Genomic DNA, 22,404 nt, shown 5'->3' on the forward strand with positions numbered 1-22,404 from the left:
TGAACCGTATGATTGTAAAATGCATTGAATTTGCGTAGCTGACTGGGACGTACCAATCACTATACAGCAAACGAGTAAAAAAGCGAGAAATCGTGGTTTTGGCAAACAGAGGATCCGGACTCAGCAGCTATATAGCTGGTGTGTGGTACACCAGCCAATCCGCTTCCCCTAAGATAACAACAGAAGCGAAAAAGAAGGGACGCGGATTTCCTGCGAAAGCCTTTCGCAGTAAGTTCTTGCACTGGGAACGCACGTGGGACCCATTGGGATGTTTGTGAGAAATCCTCACCGTCCATCTATTTTGTGAGTTCATTTTAGGACATGAGGCCAAAGATGAATAGTATCCAATGCTCAAGTGTGCCGAAAATGTGATAATTAAACATCCACAGCTGAAATATTCGTGGGGCCACAGAAGTTTTGAATCATGATAATATTTGTGTTTTCAGTTCATCCCAGTAGGAATGACGTTATTAACGGTGTGGATGGCATGTAAACATCACTGTCGAACCCAGGGAGATTTCAACAGTAGGAATTTCCCTAAATACTTTTTCTTTTAGTGCGGCCTAGTTGAGTCTTGGATCCTATTCAATTTTGGTATAATATCTTAAAATTATCTCAAAAAACGGATAGCCGGAGTGGATTCTTGACAAACATTACAGTGGGCCCCATCTGCATTACCAGTGCATGTTTCGCAGGAAATCCGCGTCCCAAAAAAAGAAAGAAACAGTGGGCCCCCGCTTGAAGAAACTAACGGAAAACACTCTATTTTCTCTTTCATACGTTGGGGGTCTAACCCCATCATTCACTCAAATCCAATAATTGCAACTGCCAACTGTAATAACTGTAACTCCGCTACAATCCACTATCTACATATCGGAAGGAAACTCTCCGTCCGTACCAACACAAAAAAACGGGGCACGTCAACCATATAACAGTACCTCACATCCTGCAACACTCAAATAGAGTAGCTCCACAGTGACACGTCAGCATCATCTTCCATATCATCATCCCACTGGGACCCACTTCCCTCATAAGGAGGTGGAGAAAGCAGCAATCCCTCCGCCATGTTCGCAATCAGCCCCGGCGTGCCAGCCTCCTCATCCATGTAAAACACATCCACTTCCGGCGGAACAGTCACATTCTCCGGTCTTGCGTAGTCGCTGCTGCCAGTAACTGCTTCGGAGTGCGATGGAGGGCGGAAAGCTTCCGCAGCTTCTGCAGCAGCCTTCTGTATGTCTCTGGCATTGGTAGATGCCGGCACGGGCAGGAGCCATGCAGAGTCGGCGAAGTTGAGGCAGGCAGAGCGGCCTCTGAGAGCTATGGCAGCCACGTCATGAGCCCGTGCAGCCATCTCCGGTGTCGGAAACGTTCCAAGCCATATCCGCGACTTCTTGTTCGGCTCTCGCACCTCGCAAACCCACTTGCCGGAGTTCCGGCGCCTCACGCCCTTGTAGACCGGGTGGCGTGTCTCCCGGAACTTGGTACGGCCGGCCCGCCGCTTCGGACCGGTCGATGCGACGGTGGTGTATATTTCCTCGTCCGACGCTGCCCGACGGGTAGTACTGCATGTTGGGGAGGAACTGTCGTGTGGGCCACTGGTGGTGAAATCTGAGCGGTTGATGAAGGTATCCATGAGAGAGAGAGAGAGAGAGAGAGAGAGAGAGAGAGAGAGAGAGTAGGAGTGAAGGAAATAGGCGTTTTGAATTTCTAAAAGTGGAATGGAAGTGCTTTTATATGAGTGGGAGTCGGGGCCACGTGTTTTCGGTTTGTACGCGCACACACGGAATCTAACGGTATGCCAGGCTGGGGTCCAGCGGTGGAAATCAGATGATGACTTGGCACCAGCTGTCCGTTTGGTGGTGTTATGGTATGATTTTCCACATTGGGGCTACTTTTGCTGACGTGTACATCTTCGGCACGGACGCGGCTTTCGCAGGAAGTTCCTGCGCTCTAAAACGGGGTGAGGCCCAACGTGATGTTTTTAAGAAATTTATTCCGTACAACCGTTTTCTGAGCTCATTTTAGGACTTGAGACAAAAAATGAGAAGGATTCAAAACTCAAGTGAGGCGCACTAGAGTAAAAGATGGGTAGGAAAATTCCTACCGTTGAAAACTTTTTGGAGTAAAAAGTGATGTTTACATGACATCCATACCGTTAATAACATCATTCCTGCTTGGATGAACTGAGAACACAAATATTAGCTTGATTCAACACTTCTTGGCCCACAAATATTTAAAATATGTACGTTCAGTACTCACATGTTAAGTCTACTTGAGTATTACTTACTATTCATTTTTTGTCTTTTATCATAAAAATATCTCGGAGAACGGATCGCCAGGGTGAATTTCTCAAAAACATCATGTTGGGCCCACCTAGGTTTCCAGCGCAGGGACCTCCCGCGAAATCCTTCCGCAGGAAATCCGCGTTGCTTCGGCTCCGCTATCGTTTTCCTTTTTTCTTCAACGTCCGATGAATCCATTGGCATCGACAAAAGTTGATTTGGACCTTTCTGTCGTGTAATTTTTAGGTATCACGCACCAGCAACCTAGCTGGTGTGGGTACGTCTCGTGCGAATACCAGCGCTGATGATTGGGGAGATTATTTTAGTTTTGATTCCAAAAAATTAAGTAATTTCCTAGCTCAAGTTGACCACACCACGCATAGCAACTGGAATAATGATTTTCACTGTTAAAACATTTGTAGGGCTCATCGTAACGTTTACTCTGCATCCAATCTGTTCATAAGGTTAAAAAGAGCTGAATGAAGAGAAAAAACAAATATAATACTGATCCAAAATTTCTGTGAACCTTAGGAGGGTTTCAATGGCAGGCGTTCAATCCTCCACTGCTTTTTACAGTGTGTTTCACTTGAATTTTGAATCTTACTTATTTTTAGGCTTTAGTCCTACGACGACCTTACCAAGTGGATGGATGGACGGTTTGGATATAAGTCATACCTTATGATGGGACCCACAGAACTTGGTGACGTAAACACACAAGCCACATCGGTGGTGTGTGGAACACCAGTCAATCCGCTTCCATTTCTAGGTGTGTCAGCATAAATCCGCACGCATTGTAATGGGATGGGTTGGGCCTTTGGACTTTGGATTGGTCCTTTTCAATAATCCTGGCCATTTATATGATGGGTCTCATCATGGATGGGGTTTACGAGCAAAAATATCTCTGATTGGAATGAAATGTTAATGGACCGTTTATATTCAAATAAAAAGAGTTAAATGCTTAAATGGTTAAAATAGTTTAATTTAAAATATTTTATTTTTATCTATCGACTATTTTATCCACCGTATAAACGGTTTGGAATATTGAAAGGTTACCACAGATTGAAATATTAAAGTCCTGACGTATCATATTTCAGTAGTCTGAATGTGTTCCAGCAAACACCAATTTCTAGTAGCCGAGGAATCGTCTTAATTCGCCGGTCGTGGTTCTTGGAAACCACGCGAATTCCTCAGTGGTTTTACCACGGTTCGAACGCGTGAGATGTAAGGGTTTCTGGAGATACAACGGCCGCTGGACGGGGTGAAATCCGTGTGAGGGATCCACGATATTCCTATGGTGGGCCCACGGTGAATGTTCCAGAACCCAAGAATAGGAAACACGGGCAAAGGTAAATATAATAAGGATGGTTGATAATTAACGGCCGCATTCAATGGGCGCGGATTGGCTACTGACAGGTTGAGTAGGAGACTGCTACTGAAGTAACGTCACCAAGTTTTGTAGACCAACCATGATGTATGTTTTGTATCCACGCCATCCATCCGTCTGTAGAGATGATTTTAGTGTAAGTTCCAAAGAATGAGTCACATTCAAAGCTCCAGTGGACCCACCAAAAAAAATAGTGGGGAGAGTGTGACGCCACCATTAAAAACTTTTAAAAGCTTCTATAGGCCATAAAAGTTTTCGATCAACCTGATATTGGTGTTTTACCTTTTTTAATGTCTTTTCTAACCTTTGAACACGTCGGATTTCGAAAAAACATCCTGGTCGGCTTTAGGAAGGTTTTAACTCTGGGCATCAATCTTCCCACTGTTTTATGTGGTGTGGTCCATTAAAGCTTTGGATCTACCTCATTCTCTAATTGATGCCTTAAAATAATATCTCCAAATGGATGGATGTTGTGGATACAACACATACATTATAGGGGGGTCCACAAAACTTGGTGATGTCACTTCAATAGCAACTCTCGCTTAGAGTTGGGCATAATGGACCCGGTCCGGTAGATCCGATCCGATCTTACCTGATTCGAACAGAACCGACAGTCTGGATCAGGCAGGTTCGAGTAGGATTAGACAGATCCGACCGCTAATCGGAGTTCAGATTAATAGCGAATCCGACCGGATCGATCCGAAATCCGATCCGTTTAGAACCGACCCAATCAAATTCGAACAGATCCGAACGTAGTTAGTAAGAAATTACAAATTTACCCTATATACATCTTCTACAAGGAAGGGGCACATGTGCCACGAGCACGACGTGGGTGCGACCATGGAACCATTGATGTGGGTGAGGCCCTAACTGTAGGGCTTACCTTGATGTATGTATTCCAATATCCATGCTGGCGATCCGTTTTTCCAGCTTAGTTTAAGGCATGGTCTCAAAAAAGTAGCAGATAAAAATTTTAGGTGGACCATAGCACAGAAACAGAAGTTATAGGCCATTAAAAACGTTTTGTGGGACAAAAAAGTTTTTGATCAAGCTCATATTTATTTTTCCCTTTCATCCTTGTCTGTGTAACCCTATCAACAGGTTGGATGGTAAAATAAAACTTTACGGTGGACCCTAGGAATTTTTTAATGGTGGGTGTTCAACAACCACTCTTTCCAGTGGTGTGGTCCACCTGAAATTTTCATCAGGATCATTTTCTTTTACGTATATTAAAATAATATGTAAAAACATATGGACTACGTGGATACACACTGCATAAATCGAAGTGGGCCCTACGGTTAGGGTCGCACCCACATCTCTCGTTCAGGTGCGCGGCCAAGTCGCGCTCAAACTTGAATACAGATTGCCAGCACGCCTATTGATAGTCATCATTCTCTTCTATCCTACTAAATGAAAATTGATCACATACAGGACGCGTACCACAGGTCCATAACTTGCGGTACCATGACATCTTTCCCGCCAAAAAAGAAAGAATTATGAAGGACATTAGCAGATGGTAGGCCCCAACATGATGATAAACTTGGGAAAAAATCAAGCCCTTCCGATCATCAGGTGAGCCACACCATTGGAATCAATGGAATATCGATTGAGTGATTCAACATATTATTGTGGAGCCCTTTACCAGCGGATCGGTCTGATTTCCAAGAACAAAGATCTTCATGGCGGGGGCAACCGTTTCCATGGCACTAATTTCCCATACAAGTGGTTTGTTGGAGGGAAAGATGGTATGAAACCGTTGCCTGCATGTGACTAGTTCTCCTATCATACAACGCACCTTGTGCTTTTCAATTATAGCTGTTACTGACATGGGATTCGAAAATCTTTGATTAGACACTCGCACGGTCGCAAGTGAAAAAGAAAAGGAAAAAGCTGGTAATTTCAGTCCATGACGAACCTTTCAACGAAACACTCTCCCCATATCAGTACTCTGATCGGTGGGCCACACATGCCCTTAAAAAGAATGGTTCTTTTCATTTGAGAGTAGAGCTGGGCATAATGGACCCATCCGGTGGATTCAGGGCAATCGAAAGAAAGACTCGCATATTCAGTATGTCTCGGTGTATCATCTTCTTTTCCCTTTACTGGTGCAGATGGAAAAGCAAAGCCCCTGAAACAACCCAAGGCGTAAAAGAAAGACTACAACGAGGTATTATACCTTTTTTATTATTATTATAAATCTCTAGGAATTATATGGTATTTTAATATAGGATCGGCCTATCAGTTCACCAAATCCAGTACAATTGTATGGTATTTCCGACATGATGGATGGTACAGATCGATGTTTTAGACTCACCAAATCCAGTACAATGATTTGCACCTCAATACTGCGAATGTGAGCGGGAACAGATGATCATTTGAACCACAACCGATCCGGACCTAGCCAAATTTGATCCGACTCGGTCAGGATCGGGTCTAGTTCAACCCAACATGAGTTACGATCGGGTCAAGTCAGGTGACTCAAACTCGGTCTCAGATCGGACCGAGTTCAGGTCAGGCCATTCAAAACTCGGATTGAGTCGAGTTGGTCCCAATCCGATTCGACTCAGTCCGATGCCCAGCTCTACTCTCGCTATTCAACCTGTCAGTATCTAATCCGCGTCTGCATTCAATGTACGAGAGGTCGACTTACACAGGTCCCACTCGAAGAATTGCCTGGATATCATGAATGAAATCAGATTGCGTACTGAGTTACTTAGTACGCTCTTATCGTACTGAGTAAACTCAGTTGGGCCCATCTTGAATGTATGTGGTCTATCCACGCTGTCCATCTGTTTTTCCCTCTAATTTAATGGGTTGAGCCCAAAATTGAAGCAAATCAAAAGATCAAGTGGATTATACCACAGGAAACAGTGGGGATAATGATTTCCACCGTTGAAACCATGTTAAGCCCAACAGTGATGTTTATTTGTTATCAAACCTATTCATAAGATCACACAGACATGGATGAATGGAAAACACAAATATAAGCTTGATCCAAAACTTTTGTGGCTCTTAAGAAATTTTCAACGGTAGAAGTTCAATTGAAAATTTTCCTACGGTGTGGTCTATTTGAACATTGAATATACTTCATTTTTGGGCTCATGCCATAAAATTATCTAGTAAAATGGATGGATGGAGCGGATAAAATACATAAATGATGGTGGACCTCATGGAGTTTACTCAGTACGTTAAGCGTAGTGAGCTACTCACTACGCAATCTGCTTCCATCATGAACGTGTTAGGAATGGATGCAGATTGGGTACTGACAGTGCCAGTGGGGCCATCATTGTTGTAGAGCTGATCGTATGAAGATGAACTAGAGAACAGGGGTGCACATCGAACCAGTAGAACCGTGGAATCGGATTGGAACCGATCAAACTGTTCAGTTTTGTCCGGTTCTAAACTGCATCGGTTCATCCCGGTTCCAAAAATCAAAGAACCATTGGATACGGTTCGGTTTTGGTTTAGGGGCATGTAGAACCGAACCGAACCGTGGATCCCAACCATTAATCTAGACCATCGATCATCTGGGTCCATCACCTGGTTGGCCATCCCTTAAAAAATGACTTTTGTTGGATGATCCTTACTGACTAGGTAAATGAGGGAGGTCAACATTAATCATACTACAAAATAAATGGTCTATTCATTTATCTAAACAATCCATCATGTGGGTCAGAGATTGGCTATACCGTAAAAATAATAATTTATTTTCTCCTTTATGCTCTCTTAGAAACCAATCTAATCAATCTAGCAATCATCCTTGCCATCCCTCAAAAGTGCAATTGGCTTGCTCTCCATGTATAAATTATGACTTCAAAACCCAGTCAGACAAAACTTCTTGCATCTAACCTTGTGAGTCCCAAATGTTTGTAAAATTAGCAACCATAGGCAAAAATAATAGCGAACCAGTAATGGAAATGAAATCGTATTAGTTGTTATTACAATAGAATTGGTTGTGGAAGATGTTCACTCCCCAAATATAGGGTTGTGATGTAGTAATAAACTTGGTGAGACTGAGGTCGAATCCCAAGGGACTGAAACCTATACGTAATCTGAAATTAAGGAGAACTAGAACTAGACTAAGATGAAATCTAAATCGACTATAATTTGAGGAATAATGATGAAATAATTATCTAAAACTTAAAGAATTCAAGGAAAGGAAACTAGGGATTCAGAGGATCCACTTGTAGAGATCAGGGAGATCTTATGCCTGCTTCAAGAACTCAACTGGACTTAGAGTCCCATCTTCATCCAGTTGAAGAGTGTAACCATGGAAATCAAGATTGAACTTCCTTTGATATAGTTTTCAAGAGATGAAAGGTATATGAATTAGAATAGATTCCATCACCAAACCATGCCTAGGAGACAAAGTAAACAACAAAATTAAAGTAATTACCAACCAATCAACAATGTATGAAGGTTAAGAAGGGTACCATCATCTGACCATGCCCAGGAGATGATGGTGAACAACATGGTTTCCTGACGTCATAAACATAAAAAGGAAAGGATCATGCTTAAAGCTATCGCAGACCCATTGTAATTTTAGTCATAACAGACTATTAAAAATTAAAACTATTTTCTTAATTAAACTAAAATCAACATCAGTTCAATCTAAACAAAAGGCACAAGCAAAAATGTCTCCCATCACGCTACAAGCTTCACCTCTTAGCCCTAGCTAAGAAGTTTAGCCTAGAATAGACACGATTAGGCTAAACATCTTAAAAGAAATAATAAAAAGAACAGTAAATAAAAAACTCTACAACTACTCTTTCTCTCACTGACGTCCCAGCCGTGGATGCCCCTCTCTCTTCTTGCTCTCTCCCTTTTATAGACGCTGAAGACGGTGGATGTGTGTAGAGCACCGACCTGCCTTTCGCAGGCTGTTTGCAACAGGGCCGGACTCTGTATCGTGCAATAACAAGGTTTCCTGCGTAAGGATGATTAGTGGGGCCCACTTTAGCTGTCATTTGAGAGATCCATGCCGTCCATCAGCTTCTCCTCGGAATTTCGACCGAAGATGGTCTGTTTTAATCGTCCGTTGATGCGGCCCAGGGAAGAATTCCTGCTGCAATGGTATTTGAATGGTCCTCTTATGATTGTTATAGCGGACATGTATGCGTGTATGGCTGAAAACAATCAAAATGGTTCTGACTAGATTGAGTCCCTATACGTGATGGACGGTTCAGATCAGACATCCGATCATCGCTGGTGGGCCAGGACAATTCGGAGCGTCCGGTTCTTCCGGACTGCGAAACAGGGCAGCGTAGTTGACGCTGTGACGATGGTGGGCCCCTTTATCGGCTTCGACGAAGAAATCCACTCCATTCATTGTAATCCTCTCGAGAAACCAGTAAGAAATGGCTGGTTTCATATTGGATTCTAAGTGTCCCACAAGATCTCAAATAGGTTGTAGCTTCTTTTTGTATTGTATCAATTGTTGTTATGTTAGTCTGTTTGTCTGTGCTGTAGAGTATGGGGTTACTTTCTAATCCCTCAGCACCTCAACTGTTTAGGTGTTGGGGTCCTCTGTACGTACGGTGTGGATGAAATATTTCCATCATGATAGGCCTTAGGAAGGTTTCAACTATAGGAGACATTACCTCCATTGTTTCCTGTGATGCAGTCTCTGGATGGACGGTGAATATAAATGCATCTCACACGAATTTGGCTGGATTTTAAAAAGCCCAGAACCGTGGAACCGATCCGGAATTGAACTGGTTTTCATGGTCCGGTTCCAGTTCGGTTCTAGGGTGTTAACGGTCCAATTTCGATTCCAAAAATCCTAGAACCGTTAGGAACGGTTCGGTTCTGGTTTCACCCCAAAACTGAACCAAACCGACCCGTGTGCACCCCTACTAGAGAAGGCTCGATTGGAGGTAGAAGTGATCTGAATCATCATAACATTAAAATATGCATATCTGGCAAATCGGAATGAATTATTTAACATATCATATATAATTTTGGGTAGGAGAAGCTACTTTAGCCAACCAACCTTGCTACACTGGGTTGCCCACACCAAATTTACAAGATTTCATCAGATCAATGGTTGAAAATCCATTTTATTTTCTTTTTTACTATTTATATTAAGTTTTAGTTCGGTTGTAACTTTTGATCCATTGAGTTTTAGTATTGTATCTCTGTAAGGAGTAGAAAGAAATTCCATGGATTTGAAGTGGTTATCCTTGAGGTAGACTGTACTTGACAATTTTACGTCCATCCCTGCATTAATAATGATATATGTGTTTTATCTACTAGCTCATTTTTGGGCATATCAACCATTAACTGAGCTAGATATAAATCTTAAGTGGACCCAGTATAAGAAATAGTGGTGATTGAACGTCCATTGTTGAAAACTTACCAGGCCACAAAAGTTTTGGATTCGTTCACCTAAACTAGATGACAAATAATCACTATCGTGGACTTAGTTTTTCATGGTGGGCATTAAGGGCTCGTTTGGATGCAGTAAGAAAGTAATTTTTATTTATTTATTGACCTTAGTAATTAAGTTATTTATTTAAGATAAATAAATTTGGTTAATTAATTATTTATTATACTTATTTACTTAAAAAGACTGAAGCATTTCAGTCATTTTATTTAGTATCTTCACTTTTATCCACGGGTTGTGGTATAAATGTCTTCCTTTGCAACACGTGTGTTACCACGACGTGAGTAGCCCCTACTTGGGTTTTAAGTTTGTAGGTTGTATTTGGCAATCCCAACCGTTGATACGACCGACACGATTCTAGATGGCCCATGCAACAACAAATCTTAAATGGAAGAATCTTATCCTTTCAATAGATAGTTAATAAATCAATGTTTCACATCCACTAGAAAAAAGACCAAGTATTCAATGGACTGAATCTTTCAAGCAGGGATTTATTTATTTTACTATTATTATTATTATTATTTTTGGGTCCATCTACATTGTGTACCATCATTTCAACAGTTTGGATCGCTGGACCATGGGTCCGGATGGCACAAAGCGAAGACCATAGCTATAGAACTCACAGGCCAAAGCATTGCACAATACATAATTGAATGATCCTCAACTCGAGGGTATGTGAGTATACTCGGGTTTTCATTTACTGCCAAGTGGGAGCTTGGTTTCAATGGTCCACCGTGGATCCACTCAAAATGTATGGTCTTAGGGGATTTATCCGCAGAATCACATAGATTTAGCTCTAGGATAGCAATCCAATGGCACCAAGCATACACAAGAGAACACAAAGATTTAATGTGAAAAACCCTTGCGGGAAAAAATCACGGTACAAATCGATAGAAATCCACTATGAAAGCATAAATTACAAAGAGAGAGGTCTTACTTGATTCGAACAATCTCGAATCTCACCCTTGCTACACCATTTGATAACCCTAGAACCCTTTAGAATACTTTTAGGAAGCCTTAGAATTACCTAGAAAAGCCTTAGGGACCCCTATTTATAGTTTAGGCAACTTCCCTTTCGCACCCTTACAAAACCGCATCAAATTTATGCAGTCCGTACCAAATTCGCGCAAGAATCTGCGTAACCTCGACTAGTAAAGCCGAAGCCTCAACTAGTCGAGGGACCCCCTCGACCAGTCGAGCCATCCCCTTGACCGGTCGAGTGCCCTGGACACCCAAATAAGTAGCACGCTGGACTTTGAGTCGAGTGGTGCTCGACTGGTCAAGTGGTGCTTGACTGGTCAAGTGGACCCTCGACCAGTTGAGCAGCCCAAAACATTAAAGACTTTAAAAGTCTGACAATAATCTCCACCAAGTCTTCAATATTCAATTGTGTATCTTGATACCCTCTTTTCTTATCTTTGCATCATAGCTTCTTGTGCACACTCCGTCTTTCTTTTCCGTCATCGCCAAGCCCAGAAAAGTTACACAGAACTTAAACTTCTTTACAAGAACGATCTAGGTGAGTATGTCTGCCGGATCAAAATCTACGTGCCCAACCACCTTTGCTCCTGTCTTCTCAAAAGGAAAGACGTAGTCTTCTTACCATCTCACCGTTACCCAATATTGCTTGCCGGGGTACTTACTCGCAACACTGATAGCCTGTGAAATAATCGGTCTAATCCAGACCATGACATACATTGCCAACCGTATTCGAATAAGGCCCATGAGATATCCTACTTTTCCTTATCTGTTTTGGGACGTGTCCTGAGGAAAACTTGAGGAGAGACGTGTAGGGAACACTCTCCGGCTTTACATGGTCCGTCACCTCCTTGATCAATACCTACCCAAGGTATTCTGCCTAAGATAACCAAAGCCTAGTCTTCTTCCAGTCTCAATGCCGAGAACCATCTTTGCAGCCTCCCGATCCTTCATCCTTAATATCCCACTTAACCGAGTCTTCAGTACATTGATTTTAGACATGTCATAATTGGCGATTTACATGTCATCAATTTCTAACTCACCATGAAGGAATTAAACTACTGCCTAGACGACAGGTCCTATCACGACCTCCTGTAAAATCTTTTCTCAGCCCATTTAACTTCGAACCGCTCTGGTTGCTTCATGTAGATCTGTTTTTTCAATTTTCCTTTTAGAAGTACAGACTTTACATCCATCCTTCCAATTGAAGATCACATTGGCCAACTAGCACCAATCACGAATCTAATAAACATCTGCTATACCATTGGTGCGAATATCTCTAAGAAGTCAATCCCTTCTCTCTGAGCATAATCATTCGCTACTAACCTCACCCTGTATCTATGCTGTATCCTCTTGAAGATTCACCTGCATCCAACCACTTTTTGGCCTATTGGAAGCTGCACCAGCTCCCATATGTCGGTTTGGTATAATGAGTCCATCACATCGCCTATAGTCACCTTCTACTTTTCAGCACCAAGTTCACCTAGAAACGTTTGAATAGAAAACAAATCCTCTACGACATTGGAGTCGTCCATGTACCTCGCTGATGTCCCGCGATTATGCCGTGTGATTCTTTCCACAGGCGGCTGCTTCCCTGCTCTGTATCTCTGTCCACGTGTCTCAGCTTTCTAGCCCTGCCCGCTCATGTGGTCATGCCTAGCATGCCACACACGTGCAAAAGTGGAATCCGCCATAGCTATTGCAGCTCCACCTTTTGAAATGCTCCCGATCAACCTGTAAACATGATCGAATTGTTGCGCTTTCATGACTACTCATGTCCCCTTAGATACCTTAAGAGCACTATCAATACCTATATACTTATATCCTTTTGCCTCAAGTACACCAAGAGAAATCAGATTCTACTTCAAATCAGGAACGTGCTTGACATCAGTCAACGTACGCTCCACCCCATCAAACATCCTGATGCACACTATACCAACAGTCACAACATTACAAGCAATGCCATTGCCCATAAATATTTGTCCATCATCGTACTCCCTGTAACTAGCGAACAAACTCCGATGAGGAGTCATGTGAAAAGATGCCCCTGTGTCTAAAATTCACTCGTCCTTATAGTCCTCGTATGACCGTCTGATCGTAGACACAGACAAAACATTACCATCACATCTACTCGATCCATCTGGCGTGGCAGTATTGGCCTCTCTGTACGAAGCCTCAGAATCTTCTCTCTTCGATTTAGAATTTTCACAATCCTTCTTCACATGTCCTTCCATCTCACAGTTCCAGCACTTTACCTTTCCTTTGCCCTTGCCCTTGGATTTTGATGTAGGACCTGAAGAACCTGTACCTTGTTTAGAATTCATACCACTTATAAGTAGTGCATTAGAAGATATTCTCAAGCCGACGTTAAACTTTCTCATAACCTTCCCTTGAAGGGCAAAGATAACGGTGTTGACACTCAGGGTTTTATTCGTACTGCACATTGTGTCCTTGAACAACTCATAAGACGCCAGAAGACAATTCAGCAATATACATGCTTGTTTTTCATCTTTCATCACTTCCTCCATATCCAGCAATTTACAAACTAATTTATTAAAGTTGCTGATGTAAGCCTCCAGATCTCCATCATCTGCCATCTTAAAGTTATACCAGTGCCGCTTCAAGTGTAGGAGATTTTCAGAGGATTTTTTCGCATAGATATCCTTTAACTTCGCACATAATTTAGTCGCGGTTTTCTCCCTCATGACGTTGTAGAGAACCTCATCCGTGAGACATAAACGGATCGATGATAAGACCTCCTTATCAAGAGTATTCCACTCATCATCAGTCATAGTATACTTCCGCTCCTCAAGAACACCATCCTCGCCTTGCTTGATTAATGAACTAATTATCTTGATCTTTCATAACTCAGAATTATTTTTCCTTGAGTACTTCTCAATCTTATACCTAGTACTTTCCATTATTACTAATTCCTTAGATTCAGATCTGTGCCCCAACGATTGCTCTGATACTACTTGTTGGGGATTTATCTGTGGAATCATACAGATCTAGCTTTAGGATAGCAATCCAATGGCACCAAGCACACAAAAGAGAACACAAAGATTTAACATAGAAAACCCTTACGGGAAAAAATCACAGCACAAAGCGACAGAAATCCACTATAAAAGCATAAATTACAAAGAGAGAGGTCTTACCTGATTCGAACAATCTCGAATCTCACCCTTGCTACACCCTTTGATAACCCTAGAACCCTTTAGAATACCTTTAGGAAGCCTTAGAATTACCTAGAAAAGCCCTACAATCCTCTATTTATAGTTTAGACAACTTCCCTTTCGCACCCTTGCAAAACCGCTTCAAATTTACGTAGTCCGCACCAAATCCGTGCAAGAATCTGCGTAAACTTAAGTGGTCGAGGGACTCCCCTCGACTGGTCGAGTGCCCCAAACACCCAAATAAGTAACACGCTGGACTTTGAGTCGAGTGGTGCTCAACCAGTCGAGTCAGCCTCTCGACCAGTCTTGACGGGTCGAGCAGCCCCAAACATTGAAGACTTTAAAAGTCTGACAATACGGTCCACGTTCAACTAAAAGGAGATAATTTGCCTAAACTCTTATTATTAGAGGTGCCAAAATACGCCTAAACAATCCAACCATCAATTAGTGGCCAATAAATATACGGTCCACAGTCAACTCAAAGGAGATAATTAGCCAACAGGTCCTCGGATCTTAGATAAACTTTGATAACGGTCCTTCTAAGGTCTGACCCACTGCACCAATGGTCTGGATCACTGATCAAGGGCCCCACTTGCAGTAAAAAGTCATAGTATGCTGTCCGTGTAGCTTCAAATGGGTGTCCTATGGTTTCTCTTTGCAGGAGAAAACGGACGGGGATTGCGTCCTACCCCCACCAAATAATAAGCTTGGGTTGAACATTAAATGCAAGAGTCATCTGTGGTGTGGTCCACTTGAGTGTTGAAACTGCCTCATTTTTATCTACGTATCTAAGAGAAGGATGGACAGCGTGGATAAATAGATACATTGATCACGGTGGGCCCACCCACAGATCTGCCTGCTCGTGGCTAGTGACTGGCTGGGGTAGGATGCAATCCGCATTCCAGGAAAATATATGATACGTGCTCGCATCTTTGCACAGCATACGTAGGTTTTCGGTTCCAACAATCATGGTTGTAGTTCGGTAATCTAGAGCATCCATATGTTGTTCTACGTTGTGCATGGCCATCGCTAAAAATAAAAAAATAAATAAATAATAAAAAATAAAAAATCCTGGATAAAACAATCTCATCTTTTAAATTATGGCCTACATGTGGACGGGTACTTATCAATGCAACCCGTTGATTGTGGCACAATATGTACATATTAGATTGGTGCATATGTTAGCTTTCATTCATTGCAGGTCACAAGAACTGTTTTTTGAAAAGAAAAAGAAAAAGAAAAATAGAAAACTAATTATTATTGGGAACTAAACATAATTATTTACTTTTTAGCTGATAAATATGTTGTTTACCACATTCTTATTTGCTTAAACCAAGATAAGCTACCTGATGCATAAGTAGCTTATTTTAAGTAACTTATGATACAAACAGCCCAAGTTGACCACTGTTTCTTGTGTTGTGGTCTACCTAAGTTTTGTGTCTGCATTTTTGGCCCGCACCCTAAAATGAGGGTCCAAAACAGATGGACACTGTGGATACATAACAAATACATCAAGGTGGGACCCATGGTAAGGGACTCACCTGCTAAGCTGTTGCCCCAGTGCCCCTACCCAAAGGGCATGTGAGTCATGCAATCCAGAGTTCTACCTATCAAGCGGGCCACCCTGTACAAAAAACAACTGATTGTTTCAATCAGAGATTCCAACTGTATGATTAAAGGCACAAATGTGGCCTGATTCTTATCCATGGGTCAACACATGTGTCAAACAACCATTTACTCTAAAAGCTTGTTGTTTAACGGAGCATCAGAGCAAAAAGTCTTATGTTTGAATATTGAGAGCAGCAAATATACCTTGCTAATATATTATTCTCCCATGGAATACCCCACATGTGCAGCAACTTAAGCTTTTAGAGTAAATGATTATTTGGCAGCATGAGCCAGAGGTGGACCAATAATTAGGAATGGTTATCTTTTCCATACCTATGAACTAGGGGAATTGGCATATACGCAGAGAGACGAGAAACAGTAGATGTGGCTACATGCACGTAAAGACAGGGAAGATTCCAATGGTAGGAGACCTATTCATACTTTTTTCTTTTTCATGAGCCATTGAATATTAAATCCAGCTCTTGTTTAGGTTATTATCTTATAAGATGAGGCAGCACAATGGATGTATGGATGAATTTTACATAATTATCATATTGAGCCCCACATAACCCTTGTTGGATAAACTTACCATTCATTTTACATGCAAATGCAAAGAGAGGTAGGACACACAGGAGTGGATAAAATCAACCATCCGTTGACTAGCTAATTAAACCCAAGCTCTTCATTTATAAACACGTGTTTTTAAAATGATACTAATATATATTAAAAATTTTCATTTAACCTTCAGTAAATCGTAAAAGCCGCAGCTCTCCTAAATCTAAGGGTACCGGGTAAAAATGCGCTCAGTTCCTCAGCTTACATAAAGTAGAGATGCATGTTACATTTATTAGTATTTGAACGCATGTGGGTAGGTTAAGCTTAACCTACAACAATGTGTAAGGCCCACCATGATGTGTCAATGGCATTTAATTTATCCATCATGTTCTCATCCTTGTGTTCTCATTACCATACATAAATTAGGCTGATCCAAATCTCAGGTGGGCCACACCATGTAAAATGATGCCTACAATCTCTACAATCATTGATGGCATAAAAGAAACATGGTAGACCACAGAAATTAATGATGGGTTTCCTCTTCTTTAACTTTTCCATGCATCATGACTTGCCGAAATTTTGTATAAGCTTGAAATTTTGATACCAATGAGAAATGGGGCATACATGATGGAGAAATGGATGTCACACACATCATGGTGGGCCCCACACATATTGTAGATTAGACTTACCGTAAGAGCTTTGTAGTGAATCTTGGAGAAAATATAATATTCAACCATGCACACCCATAAGTAGTGTGGTGTATGGGACACAAGTTGCATTCTGACACAAGGAAGGATGTGATGAGGTCGATCACCATCTTCCTCGGGGATAACTACTCCAAATCCACGGAGCTCTCTAAATTCCTCATAGAGTTTCTTCAAATCCATAAGAGATAAAATAGAAATAATTTCTAAAAAAATTCAAAAATAAATTAATTGATGATATATAAAAAGGAATTTAAAATCCTTTAAATAATGATTTCAAATTAAGATAGAGTTTTAGACTCAAACTCCATAAAAACATGACTTAATACATGACTTAATATAAATAATAAACTTATTATTTATAGACAATCATCATTCACACTAGACTTCATGGTTTTCGGCCAAAAATAGTGCATCCAATTTGGCCTAACCATGTTATTCTCCTAATTTTTCTAACCCATTTTCACGTTGGGCAGTCTCCTCAAACTCGAAGGATCAAAAGTTATGATCGAACTAAAACTTACTATTTGTAGTAAAAATGAAAATAAAATGGATTTTCGATCGTCAATCTAATGGAATCTCGCAAATCCAGCATGGGCAACCAGACCTAGTGAGTTGGTTGGCTAAAGTAGCTTCTCCTATGCAAAATCATATATGATACGTTGAAAAACTCATTTCAGTTTGTGAGCTACAACTATTTTAAGGTTTTGAAGGTCCAGATTATTTCCGCCTCCGATTGGACCATCTTTGCAAGTCTCCGCGACCCTCTCTACATCACATTCTTACATGTAGCATAACTGTCCTATAATCTAACCGTCCATCTAGTGGTCCCATCATGTTTCGGTCACTATTCATGAGTTGCACCAACTAAACTCTCCCAACGATCTTAGCATTGGCTACCAAACATGATTAAAACAGAGGCCCATGGTTTGGTTTTCCTTTTCCAAAATATAGCAATAAGTAAAGGATACTATCAATTGCACAATGGTGACACCCTACTATCTGTTGATCTAAGCATTTCAGTTTTCTTTCTAGACCGTCCATCTAGTTGACCACCACTTGGGCCTGTTCATTAACACTGAATTTTTGTACATTTGGAAAATATTTCATGTTTAGTGGTATTTGTTAATGCAAAAGAAGGGAAGCGCTCCACCATTTTATGTTGAAATTCTTTCGTGATGAGAGTCCTTTATGTTGAAATTTTTCGGTAACCGGAGTCTTGCTTAATTGCGAATGAAGAATGCGCTCAGTAATTATTATTACTTTTTTAGCCACCATGATGTATGTGTTTCATCCATTTTTAAATATCATTTTACGGCTTGATACCAAAAACGAGAGGAATATGAATCTCAATTGGACCATACCATAGGAAAACAATAGTGATTGGATATCCACCATTAAAATTCTCCTAAGGCCCAATGTACTGTTTATTTGACATCCAATCTGTGGATTAGGTCATACGTACCCAGATGAATGGAAAAAACAAAGATCAGCTTGATCCAAAACTTTTGTGACCCCCAAAAAGTTTTTAATGGTCACGTTCATTCAACACTGTTTTCTGTAATATGGTCCACTTGAGATTGGGATTAACTAATTTTTGGTCTCATACTATAAAATGATCTAGAAACATAGATGGAAGGCATGGATGAAACACATACATTATGGTGAGCCCCACATAGCACCGACCACCAGCCAATGGCGGCAGGGGAGTGGCCAATCCGTTTCCGCCGACGCAGATTGGATACAGACAGGTAGCGTGGCGAGACTTGCTGCTAAAGGGACGTCACCAAGTTCTGTGTGCCTCATCATGATGTATGTTTTGTATCCACACCATCCATCCATTTGGAATGATAATTTTAGGTAAAGATGCAAAGAATGAGTCAAATCCAAAGCTCCAGTGGACCTCATCACATAAAACAGTGGGGAGCGTGACACCCACCATTAAAAACTTAAATAGGCCACAAAGTTTTTGATCAAGCTGAGATTTGTTTTTTTTTTTTCCTTTTTTCATGTCCGTGTTTAATTAACAGGTTGGATTTCAAATAAAAATCATGGCGAGCCTTAGGAAGGTTTCAATGGTAGGCATCAATCTCCTCATTGCTTTTTGTGGTGGGGTCAAGTACATATTTGGATCTGCCTCGTTCTTTAACATGCACTGAATTATATCTCCAAATAGATGGATGGTGTAAATGGAGCACATACATCATAGTGGAGCCCACATACATCACAGTGGACCCAAAGAACTTGGGGATGTCACTTCGGTAGCAAATCTCGCTACTCAACCTGTCAGTAGCTAATCTACGTCCAAGTAGTACTCGGAGGCAGAGTTCCTACACGATGATGTTGGGTGGGTCCATCGAGTTGTTTTTGAGAAATCCACCGTGAGGTCATTTATGGACGTGTGACTAAAATTGAAGTTTATTAAATACTTAAGTGTGCCATACAAGACAAAATAGTGGGCATTCAGCGAGCATTGAAACATTTTTATGGCCATAAAAGTCTTGTATCAAGCTATATTTTAGGTGTTTTCACTTCATCCGGGAATGACGGGAATGACCTTATAAACGGTTTGGATATCATATAAACATTAAGGTGGAGCCTAAGAAGGTTTTAACTATATGAACTTTTTTTCCTAATTTTCCCACTTGTGTGAGTCATTTGAGTTTTGTGTCCACCTCATTTTTTGTTGAACATCCTAAAATAAGCTTGAAAAATGGATGGACAGAATGGATTTCTCACATACATTCCAGTGGACCCCACCCAACATCCTTGTGCAAGAATTTCCTGCGAAAGGCTTTTGCAGGAAATTCATGTCCATAGTATCCAATCGTACACAGATTTCAGGCTTTTACAGGAAGTTCCTGGGAACCATTGTGGGGCCCACCATAATGTTTTTGATAAATCCACAACGTCAATCTATTTTTTGAGCCCATTTTAGGATAAAAGTCCAAAAATAAGCGTATCCAAAAATCAAGTGAGCCGTAGTAAAGGAAAAGGTGAGTAGGGATATTCTTACCATTGAAACCTCTCTAGGGTCGACAGTGATGCTTACATACCATCTTTACCGCTCGTAATGGAATGAACTGAAAACAGATATACTAGTTTGATTCAAAACTTCTGTGGCCACACGAATATTTCAACTATGAATGTTCAATTCTCACATTTTCAACCCAGTTGAGTATTGGATCCGAATCATTTTTGACCTCTTCTCCTCAAATGAACTCACAAAAACATCATGGTGGGCCCACAGGCTCACAGCGCAGGACCTTCCTGCGAAATCCACCACGTCCATCATGGATGGACGTGGTCGATTTATCAAAAACATCATGGTGGGCCCCATAGGTTCACAGCGCAGGAGCTTCCAGCGAAAGCCTTTCCCAAGAAATTTGCGTCTTACCCAATCTGCATGCATCCAGATGCACTTGAGATGGGCACTATTGTCTCACCAGTTCTGTGGGCCTTATTTGAAAGTTTTGTTGCTACTGGTGCTCAAGCCTACATGATACATAGTGGCAATATTCCCAATAAGAGGAATTGAGGGCCTTATAAATAATGATATTTTAGTTTTCTATTAAGTATTTTAGTTTATTTGAATTAAATATAATAATTTTATTTTCATTTAATAAAAAATAATTTCTTTATAATGTAAAACATTTTCAAATGGGAGATAGGGGCAAATGTGTTAAATTAACATATTTCAAACATTTCGGATGTTTGTTAACAAACAGGTTATTTCAAATTTAGAACTTAATTTTCAGACTTCAGCCATAATTATTAAACGAGTTTTTTTTTTTTTTTCTTTCTCTTTTTTTTTTTTTTTTTTTTTTTTCAAAAAAAAAAAAACTTCAAATTTCAGATTCGGGCTTTAGATTTCAGATTCAGTCTTTAAACTTAAGATTTAACAAACGGGGCCTTGGTAGGCCATGGCACAAAACTCACCAGGATTAGAAATTCTCACATGTTCGAGTCATCAGTTTAACTTTTCATGACCAATTAAATTTTGGACTAGCAATATAGAATAAAAAGATCATCAGATTGAATGGCCAGACGCAAAGTCAAAGAATTATATACTTGGTTAGTGATTCATCTAATACCGACGTAGTATACCATCGGTGCTCTGTTAGCTTTCATTCATACTAATTCATTTTGCAAGCTTAATTTTGAGCATAAGCTCAAACAATAAGGTAGATCCAAATATAGAGGACTATGCCATAGGAAACAATGGTGATTGAACGCACACCATTAAAAATTTTGTAAGGCCCAATTGATTAGGTCACACAAACACGGACGAAGGTAAAACATAAATATGAGCTTGATCCAAAACTTCTATGGCTCCAAGAAGCTCTTACTGGTGCATTTAATCACCAATGTTTCATGAGGTGTAGCTGACGGTAGATTTGGATATGACTCATTTTTTACTCATGTTCTACAATGAGTTAGAAAAATGGATGGATGGTGCGGACAAAACACATACATCATGGTGGGAGGATGGATCTTTTTCAACACCGAGATGGTTAGGGGAGGGTCACTGACGAATCCGAGAGTCCAAGAATACCGAAGTTTCTGAACGCGGGCGCCCATCATGAGGGGGTCAGTTAGTTGACGTTCAGGGTCTATCGGTATAACGTGGAGCTGTAAACAAAACAGGTTCAACAGCCCGATGATGAGAAAAGATCGGGGATTAATTGGAAATGGATTGCATCATGCCCCTTTGGGCAGGGGAAACGGATTGGCTGTAGCTGGTGTGGTACGTGTCGTGCGAATCTGAGTTGGACGAACGGTTCAAAGGAGATCAAACGTCCATGGGCTGCAAAATGATGTATTTATTATATCCACACCGTTCATCTATTTTTAGAAATCATTTTATAGCATGAGCCAAAAAGTAAATCATATCTAAATCTCAAATGGACCACACCACAAATTACAGTGGGATAATGATTTTCACCGTTAAAACATTTGTAGGGCCAACATAACGTTTATTTCCATCCAATCCATTCGTAAGGTCACAAAGACATGAATGAAGAGGAAAAAACTTCAGTGACCCCTAAAAGGATTTCAATGATAGACGTTCAAACCCCCACTGCTTTTTGCAGTGTGATCCACATGATCTTTATATATATATTTTTATTTTTTGGCTGAAGCCTTAAGACAAGCTTTCCGGATGAATGATGTGGATATAACACATGCTTCGTGACCGGACTCACAGAACTCGCTAACGTTAACACACCAGCTAGGCCGCTAGTTTGTGTTACACCAACCAATCCACTTTATCTTGGACAGGGGCTCCATTGGTCCCACTGTAATGTATTTGTTTTATCAATACCATCCATCATGC

At 40.9% G+C, this 22,404-nt stretch overlaps 1 protein-coding gene across 1 annotated transcript; it reads right to left on the minus strand.

Annotated features, from left to right (window-relative positions):
- Positions 1 to 814: 814 nt before the first annotated feature.
- Positions 815 to 1,666, minus strand: LOC131248483 (dehydration-responsive element-binding protein 1B-like). The gene has a single exon (XM_058248765.1). It carries the CDS (start codon positions 1,631 to 1,633, stop codon positions 956 to 958), a length of 678 nt encoding a protein of 225 aa, XP_058104748.1. The 5' UTR covers positions 1,634 to 1,666; the 3' UTR covers positions 815 to 955.
- Positions 1,667 to 22,404: the final 20,738 nt, after the last annotated feature.

The sequence above is a fragment of the Magnolia sinica genome, chromosome 6, assembly GCF_029962835.1.
Source record: "Magnolia sinica isolate HGM2019 chromosome 6, MsV1, whole genome shotgun sequence".
In the NCBI taxonomy this organism is placed as follows: Eukaryota; Viridiplantae; Streptophyta; class Magnoliopsida; order Magnoliales; family Magnoliaceae; genus Magnolia; species Magnolia sinica.